Source organism: Myxine glutinosa, chromosome 8 (genome assembly GCF_964187855.1).
Source record: "Myxine glutinosa chromosome 8, kmMyxGlut1.1, whole genome shotgun sequence".
Taxonomy (NCBI): domain Eukaryota; kingdom Metazoa; phylum Chordata; class Myxini; order Myxiniformes; family Myxinidae; genus Myxine; species Myxine glutinosa.
Window position 1 is genome coordinate 74,526,138 of NC_136268.1, and position 9,988 is coordinate 74,536,125.

Below are 9,988 nucleotides of genomic sequence, written 5' to 3' on the forward strand. Positions count from 1 at the left end.
TTTGATACATCTGCATGTCCACCAGGGAGTGAGCAAACAATAACAGGAAGACAAGAGTGAGTCAAGGCTGAAAGCCACTGGGAAATGGAGCTTGTGTGGAGGCTGACTGATTAAACCAAGACGGATAAATAAATCTTGTGAGCTTGTTATATTTATCCAGAATAATTACATTCAAGCAAGTCCCAGTATGCTAATTAACTTTTAACAACAAAACAACAACGCACCACACTCTTTACAGAGTGTAGTTTTGCCGAAGCAATCTCTCAGCAATAGTCTGAGCCAGACCATGAAATTTTGGAGTTGCCTTCCAAATGGAGGGGCAAAAGTCCACTATGATTTTACATTAGCCTGTGTTAACTGCGTGGAATAATGTGATGGACATTCAACATTCCAAGCTAAATACCATTTTGGTGGCCATCTTTGAAAATGACCACGATTTTCCACCAGATTTGATACATCTCAGCAACTGGCCTGTACCCCACAATAGCATGGTCGGTCATATGCATATGCAATCTAATAAATGTTCTTCAATATAAAATTAGGCTTACGGAAATGATTATTTTGTAGGGCCTTGTGCTGTTGATTTTGAGACATTTCAGGAAACAGAAGCAATTTTTTTTTTTTTCACCATTTTCCCCAAGATCTTTCCATTATGGTTCATCACAATTTCACGAGTCATGTTCATAATATTACAAGAATTAACAGATCACTGGTAATGTGCATTACATGAGTACATTTAAATTTCATGAATGACAAGAATGCAAGTCCTCATTGAGAACCTTAAAAAAGACCATAATAAAAATACAATCTTTAAAAATTTTAACAACTAGTGAAGTGCCTTTTGATTAAACCTGTCAGTGGAGTGATGGGAAGGCACGGATAGTATGAATAAATAAAGAATTCAAAGTTGTGTGTTGGTAGTGCAGATGGTAAAGTGTATATAAATAAATAATGGTTCCCAGAAGTGATCCCGGTATGCAATACTGTACTACTTTCTCCTGTAAAAAATAAATAAATAATGAATTGCGAAAAATCAGAAGAAAGATCGTGCGTCCCATGACTTTTGGCTCTGATGCCAAAATAATTTGACGTGTCCCATGCACCGATGCTGTTGAAAACATGTGCCAAATATGAAAGAAATTCGTACAATAATTTTAGTGGAAGCTCTGAACAGATGGATGAACTGATGGACCCAAAATACAAGTCCCCAGGCAGGCTTATGCCCATTGAGGACTAAGAAATGGTTAAAGAAGTAACTTTTGGATATATGCAAAAGCCTTAAAAAGGTAATTAACCATTTTTGATAGACATAACTCATAATTTAAGAACAAGTTAATGGAACATTCTATTGTTTGAAGCAATTATTTATTAATTTTTCCTTTAATATATTACAGACTTTATAATTCAAAATGTCTTGATATACTTATAGCTACAATACATTTTGCTGGATCAGTGGAATCCATGGAGCAAATTGCAAAGGGAAATTGATAGTGTATGCTATCACGTACTTCCGCAAAATGATATCACGTATAATTATAAAGTAGTGTACATCTACCAGCACATAATAATGCATTGTTACATTATATTTAATTGCGATTGCATCAACATGTCAGAATGTGAAATGAAACCGAAACAACAAAACATTGACTGTGGACTCTGCATCGTATGCAAGAAAGTCACCACTGACTGAGCTGACCAATCCCCAAGATAACCGATGATGGACAACTGTGTGTGAAGCTGCAATAGTGAGAATTTGAGTTGACTTGTCAAGTTTGCACGAGTTATTCCGACTACAGCTCCAACTATGCAGTATCATACAGCCAGCAGTAGAGGTCAGAGTTCACAAAGCAGTTCGTGACATTGTAACCCAACGTTTAGATGAAAGAATTCTCTCCATTACCTCAAGACATTGTGACAGCCAAAGCACATTACTACAACACATGCCACATGCCAAAGAACAGAAAAATCTCCCTTCTGAGTGTTGTGAAGTGGATTTTATTTATTTGTATGCAGCCTGTGGCTGCTAAATTGGCTGCATCATTTCCTAGTGGTGCGGCTGTGCCGCTGATGCAATGCCCCCTTAACAGGTAACTGATACTCATTTTGCTGACCTTGGAAGGATGACAGGCTGAGTCGACCCGCCTGGTGTTAATTTAACGGCACGACAGGGGCTTGAACTCAAAACCCTATAATTTTAAGCTTGTGATGGCTTGTGATGTGGATGACATTATTATTATTATTGTATGTTTTGCAGTATCTAAGGCTTGTAGTGGAGTGGCAACACACACACACTCACACACACACACACACGTCTCAAACATGGATATACAGACTAATACACCAGACAAAACGCACAAATATTATATGAGCCGAACACAGCCACTGAGCTTGGAGAAAGTGCCATCACTTCCTAGGTCACTCTGGGTAACAGCAACGCCACAACAATGGCGCCTCCTTTCTCACCGCATTCAGCAGGGAATTTTCTAAGGAGGAATTTCCTTCTCCTCCTGGATGACCACCTATGGGGATTGTCCATGCTCTTATCCTTTTAAATGCTGTACGTCAAGCAAGGAAGCAGCCTGCACCACTTTTAAAGTCTTTGGTATGACTCAGCCGGGATTTGAACCACCGACCTCCCAGACTCGGACATTCTAACCATTACAACACCGAGTCTGGTATCAAAAAGTGGGGAGAGCTGCTATCAACATGCCATTTGAAAATATTCAGGGCGATCTTCTTTCGACCCCTCGGATTGTTCCTTTGACTGAAATCCCTTCCCAAGTTGTCTCCATTAACTCAGGTCGAATAGACGAGATAACAGAAACGACCAAAAATCATGTATGGTAAAATATTGAGGTCGAGTTTGGAGATTCTGTATTTTTTCAATGTAGCTCGCCGAGTGTTAGTCAGACCAGAAACACCTGAAACAGTTGTTACCGATTATGTACTTATAAAAAGCAAATTTGAGGCAAATGCTGAACAATAAAAGTCTGAATCTATGCTCGATTAAGCATTCATGTTCTTGCGTGACCAAATAAAAAGTGGGATCGAGGAACAGTCCTCTCCAGGCTCTTGTTTCTGGCCCCACAGTCCTGGCTTGTGGGAAGACACTGGTGCAGTCCTGGCCCACAGCCTCAAAACCCGAACTCGACAGACATTTCCTCACCTGATTATCTTACAGAATTTTTCATGTCTTACTTGATGGAAAGCATGCTTTCTCAACTCACATCATCAGATTGGCATGGCTCATTGCTCATGACATTACTGTGACTGTTGGATAAGTGTTAACTCAAAGTACATCCTGGTTCCTTTGGTAATCAAACCTCTTATGGTTAGTGTTGAACCAATCAAAACAACAAATAGACGCGGACACTATTGTTCATATTCAACCTTGGGGGATAAACACTGAACGGTGTTTCAAGAATTGAAAAGCTGCAACAAAGCTTGACAGTCACAAAGTCCCTCTTTGTTCAAACATATATCCTTCCATTGCCATAGTGCTCACTTTTGACAATATTGACAGACAAGAGGAAGAGTTACCATCCTGGATGGGTCCTCACACCAATGCAGGAATTTAGCAAGGGTGCTAACAATATCTCGCCTCATCTCTACTAAAGACAACGTGAGATTTTCAACATCAACCAATTGATGCTATCAGATGAGACACCCAGCTTAACATGCATTCTAGGGATGGTGCACATATTGATGCATTGGACTGCATATGAAAGTTTATAGGTGGGTCGAGATTCAAACGTAGGCTCGAAGCTTCAGAGGCACGTGGTGCGTGTAAACCTCTAGGAATATCATCCAGGTCCATTTCCATTTTAAACTTATGACCAGCAAAGTGAATAAATTACAGAGAAATCACTAATCAAAAGTGGTGCAATTTAACAATACAATGAATGAACTAATGCTACATTGATGGCCAGCATTCCGTTTTATTTTTACCACAACAACATCCGCGTGTCTCCATTTTAGATTTGTGTGATGCTTGCACACAGCCTACATTACAAAGAATGTAATTTATGATCTTTATTTACAAAATCTTCCAGAAGAACATTTGAATAGGATAAGATTTGCTATTTTAGTAATGATTGCAATGTCGGTTGTGTGCTTATATTACCTTCACAATGTGTCATCAAACTGTGCAAGGTCAAACACCACACCTAAGATTTCAACACTTCCCAGATGAATAACACAGATTAACAGTTTAAATATTGCATCAGTGAAAAAACGTAATTTGTTAAGAAACCAAGTAGTACAAATCCTGTTTAATTATTATAAGTTTATTTCGATTCTAATCTCTTTCAATATTCATTGGCATGGCAGGATTAGATAGCCGACAGTAGGGCTATGTGCACACAGATCTGAGCTGTCTGTAGTCTGTATTTGTCTAATCTCTGCACCATCCGTTTTGGCCTATAAGGTAAACTGCCTCTCCAATTAACAACCAACTCTGGACAACACAAAATCGATTTATAACAATTGTCGGTAATATTGTCAATTGTTTTTGTACCTGTGTCAAATTGTCAGTAAAGCAGGCTTCCACAAACACAAGGTAAGTTATTCCCATTTGGTTGTTTTTCGTTGGCTAAGGGTAAAAATGTGGTCGAGCATTGTTGAAGCAAGACGTGGAAACAGTATTCAAATCCAGTCCAGATTATGCTTGGCTATAACACAGAAAGTTACCTCCGCTAGAGAATGTCGACATGCACTTATCAGCATTGTTTTATGGAATTATATACATTATTGCATCTATTGCTAAAAGCCTTAATTACAGTCGTGGCCAAAAATATTGGCACCCTTGCACTTTTTTCAAATAATGCACCATTTCTCCCAAAAATTGTTGAAATAAAAAAATATTTTGGTATCCACATACAAAAACAAAAACAACAGGCATTTTAAGGCCATTTTCCCTGCGAGAGCGGGGGTTAGCCTTGAGGGCCCCATGACAATCTTCTCCATTTTGCCCTATTTTCTACATCTCCCCTTGTTAACCCCCTTGCCCGCATTTTTTTTTTTTTTTTTTTTCATAGGTATCCACATACAGTCGTGGTAAAAAATATTGGCACCCTTGCACATTTTTCAAATAACTCGATCTTCTCTAAAAAATAAGTTGAAATTGACAAGTATTTGGTCTCCACAATTCTTTATTTCACTGTTAATATTACAGAACCTTTGTTTTTGATTTGGAACTTCATGTATCCTTTTAAATAAGGAAATAAAAAGAAATGGCATTGACAAAATTATTGACACCCAAGACTTAATATTTGGTAGCACAGTCTTTGGACAAAATAACTGCAGTTAAGCGCTTCCTATAGCCATGAATGAGCTTCCTACACCTCTGTACTGGCAGTTTGGCCCACTCTTCTTGTGCAAACTGCTGCAGTTCTCCCAGATTTGAAGGGTACCTTCTCCCAACTGCTGTTTTCAGATCTCCATACAGGTGTTTAATGGAATTTAGATCTGGACTCATTGCTGGTCACTTCAGAACAGTCCAATGTTTTGTCATGAACCATTCCTGTGTGCTTTTTGAAGTGTGTTTGCGGTCATTGTCCTGCTGCAAGACCCATGACCTTCGATGGAGACCCATCTTTCTGACACTGGGTTGAACATTGTGCTCCAAAATGCCTTGGTAATCTCTTGATTTCATGATGCCATGCACACATTCAAGTTACCCAGTGCCAGAGGCAGCCCAGCAACCCAAAAACATCACTGAACCTCCTCCATGTTTGACTGTAGGGAAGGTGTTATTTTCTTTTAAGGCTTCATTTTGTTTTCTGTAAACATAGAGATGATGTGCTTTACCAAAAAACTCTAATTTGGTCTCATTTGTCCACAGAAAGATTTTGGCTTGTACAGGTGTGTTTTGGCAAACTCCAATCGGGCTTTCCTATGTCTCTCTTTCAGCAGTGGGGTCCTCCTGGGTCTCCTACCATAGAACCCCCTTTCATTGAGTTGGCGATGGATGGTGCAAGTTGAAACTGTCGTACCTTGTGTCAGAAGGTCAGCTTGAATCTGTTTGGCAGTTGATCGAGGTGCTTTCTCCACCATTTGAACAATCCTTCGCTGCAATCTTCGATCAAGTTTTCTTGATCAGGGAGGTTGGCTACAGTGCCATGGGCCTTAAACTTCCTGATAACATTGCGTACGGTGGATACAGGAACTTCAAGATCTCTGGATGGACTTGTAGCCTTGAGATTGTCCATGCTTGTCTACAATCTTGTGTCTGACCTCCTCAGACAATTCTCTGGTTTTCTTTCTTTTCTCCATGCTCATTGCGGAACACACAGTGACACAAAACAGCAGAATGACTCCTTTTCTCTATTCAATCTGGTTGAATGAGTTTTTTTTAAATTGCAGGCACCTGCAACTCACCACAGGTGAGTTCAATTCCAAAGTAAAGGAGAATCACCTGCTTCAAATCTAATTATTTTTTAACAACTTCTAAAAGGTGCCAATAATATTGTCCGGGCCATTTTAGGATTTCTGTGTGGAATAAGCTAATATTTAGTAACTTTTTCAGCTTTTTTTTTGTTTTGCTCCACTGCAAACAAATGAAATACATATGTGAATACCAAAACGTTTTTTAAATATCAATAATTTTCTGGAAGAAATGGTGCATTATTTGAAAAAAGTGCAAGGGTGCCAATGTTTTTGGCCACGACTGCATTACATTGGTCAATTTCGTCATGAAGGTTTGTGCTGCTGATTGCTGAGTTTAATAGGTGATGCTCACTGGTGCTTAGAAGGGAGGCCTATAGTTATTTAAAATAAACAACTTATTCAGCAATTTCTTAATTCGTAAGTTATGCTGGTCTTGACGTTTTGACTAGGAACAATTTTGTGAATAAAAACAACTTTCATTTGACAATCATTCTTTTGAGAGGAAATGGAGGTGGTGTTATGAAAAAGCAGTCTTAAAAGTAATTACTACGTTGAAATGTATTCATCACAAAAAAACCACTAACCAAGTGTGAGGGATGAAAACAATCGCTGGATAGATCCCCGATCTTGAGCAATTCCCGATTCCTGCACACAACGCACAAAATCCTCGACCTGCAGGTGCTTCTTTGGCAGAGAAAAGTTCTTGACTGACCTGCAGTTTTCAGCTGTAGGTCCCTCGGCCTAGCAAGGTGGTAAAAATCACGATTGTGAACATTCAAAAAATAATACTTTCATGAACCAATTATTTCCAAGAGCAGAATGGGAAACCAGTCTTTGTGAAGGCTAATGTTGTTCTGCATTGCCGGACCAACAGAACGATGGATGGAATCAACAAAACATTGATCAATGTACGATGACCTCCATGGAAAGCAAGAAGTAGCCGGCGTTTTGGGTGTTAACTCTTTGGCCCAAAAGGTTTGCTCGGATGAAGGGTTCATGCCCAAAACATTAGCTTTTCCCTGCTTCTCAGGGCGGTTAGCATAACTCAGTCAATGTCCTATTGATTCCATCCTTTTCTAGAACATTTTTTAGAGAACCAAATTTCAGAAAAATCAAATGGTATCCAAGCTTTTTTACTCAAGATAAATTCATGACACTTTGTAAAATGCCAAACAAATGTAAAACAATTTGCTCATATCCAAAGGGAATAAGATGTTATGTGAAGTGGAAGAAACCTTATGGATTAAGAATAAACAAAAAAATTAACAAGCTAAGTACTATGGGGCACCACATGATATGCCTCCACTGTTCTCAACACAACAAACACAACTAACCCCTATGAACTTCCCAAAACCCAAAACCTCCTTATGGGGCCTACACTATTATTGTCAAATTTGGTGGCGATCACTCAAGCCATTACAGAGAATCCCTCTTCCATATTCCAAATCCTCCAATATTGAAAAATCTCATCAGTAAATGTTTTCAACATAAATCCCCCGGAGCTTGGTGGGGGGGGGGGGGGGGGTTGGGGGAGGGGAAGGGTTGGTCCATTATGCACACCACATTTAATATCACTATGGCCCATAGAGCTGACATGAATAGGCAGACCATATATAGAGAACCCCCCTTTCTGACTCCCGCACACCTCCCCTAAAAGTAATACTCCTATATTTTATTCCCCATTTCCCCCTATTGTGTGTGCTAAATGTTGGTTGTAATCACATAAGCCATTACAAAGATGTCCTCCTCCCTCACACTCCAAAATCACCGCCAATCCTATGACACCCCCATGAGGCTCCCATTACGTTTCCAAAGTTTGGTGGCCCTACAATGTTCCATTCTTAAGATGTATACAATATATAAGGGAATGGACAGACAGACAAACAGAAAAATTGAGTGTGACAATATTGAGTTTTGTGTTTGTGTCAGCTTTGCCTGAAGCGAGACTGGTAAGCGAATGCACCACACCTGGACCAAAAATCCTGATATAATGGACGATTGACCGACCTGGTTTTCTTGTGGAGATTCAGTTACGCCAGCGATTTCCCTTAGGAGGTGTGCCAGCTCAGGCCGTTTCTCAGCCAGTCGCCGATCCTTGGGCTCCAGATCTTGCACGATAGCTCGTACCACAGCCCGAGGAAATGCAGCCATGTCACAGCGTGCTAATCCAGCTAGGTCAGCCAGGGCTTCTAGAGGCCGCCCACTTGAAGCATGCATACATCCGCGCAGGCAAAGTCCTGATGCACGCAGCGACGGTTTGCCTTCTGCAGTTGCGCTTTCCTTGTCACAATCTACAGCAATATACCGGGGGAGGGAAGAGATGGAGATGAGATGGACTAAGAACGAGTCATATTGTCGTTCAGAATTCACTTCACTATTTAACACGGAATTGTTTTATACTAGGGCATGCCCGTACTATATATATATCTAAAATTATATCCCCCCCCTCTATTTACATGAAATGGTTTGGTCCAAAGCGAACGGCTTGCGAGTACGGTGACAATCCCCCCCCCCCCCTCTATTTACATGAAATGGTTTGGTCCAAAGCGAACGGCTTGCGAGTACGGTGACAACCCCCCCCCCCCCCTCTATTTACATGAAATGGTTTGGTCCAAAGCGAACGGCTTGCGGAGTTTGGTAAAGAAATCGCCATAGCGTGCACAAACGCGCAGGAAAGCGAAAGAATCGCAAAGTAGTTTTAATTAGTTTTAAAACATAGTTTAACGCCAACATAGTTTGCCAACGTGAAATAAATGAATACGCTCTCAAATGTGCCGTCCGAGGCAGAGTCTGTTCGCCACGTTCGGCACACGTGATAGCTCGCTGCTCTCTGATTGGTTGAATCGTTTTTTGGACATAGCTCGCTAACTACTTGTCCAATTAATATGAAACCTTGAAAAGGCACATCCTCGGGTCCCCAGCAATATACCTGGCAAGTTTAAAGTATATCGGACCCGTGGTTGTCGAGAAACAGCGGTCACAGACATACAGACATACATACATACATACATACATACATACACACAGAGATTACTGGAATTATAGATAGATACTTGGTGGCAAAACACATCAATCTGGGCCAGTGACATTACTGTTGTAGTAAAATTGCATTTTAAAAATGGTTTTGAACATTAGGTGAAAAATCATACACTGGACTAAAAAAAATTAAAAGAACATGCAAATGATATGCAAATTGAACTTGAGACCCACGCACCTGCCTCCAGGTTGGTGATGTAGCGACTTAGCCTTTCGTTGCAGTCTTTGTAGTAGATCTTAACCGCATATTCGTGCTGTGCATTGGAAGGGATTGACGGCAGACTAAATGTGTGCATCTCTCTCATAGGTTGTTTGCGAACAGGTTCTGGAGGAATACATTATGACAAAATGTTTTCTGAATCTTCAAGAATTCGTCATGTAATGTGCCAAACTTTTTGTTTAATAACATGGGTAACTTGAACGACACTCAGCAGAGAGCATACCTCCGCCTGGTTGGCCATATCACTGAATGGTGAAGAATCACTTAAAAAATTCTCCCAGCTGGATCCGGATCCGGATCTTCACCCAAATTGAATCGATTCTTCCTCATCACACACACAACCTG

General features: G+C 40.3%; 1 protein-coding gene across 4 annotated transcripts in view; it reads right to left on the minus strand.

The window, feature by feature from the left end:
* Positions 1-9,988, minus strand: part of DENND3 (DENN domain containing 3) — a 143,977-nt gene that overhangs the window by 70,001 nt on the left and 63,988 nt on the right. For 3 of the 4 annotated variants that reach the window (XR_013624322.1, XM_068124645.2, XM_068124647.2), the window contains 3 exons: positions 9,602-9,748; positions 8,395-8,678; positions 6,972-7,128 (listed from right to left, as the gene is read on the minus strand). Coding sequence is in view for 3 of the 4 variants with exons in the window: in XM_068124645.2 (XP_067980746.2) it covers positions 6,972-7,128; positions 8,395-8,678; positions 9,602-9,748 (588 nt within the window). In the remaining variant the exon portion in view is untranslated. The remainder of the gene's footprint in view (positions 1-6,971; positions 7,129-8,394; positions 8,679-9,601; positions 9,749-9,988) is intronic. The other variant, XM_068124646.2, reaches the window with a different exon arrangement.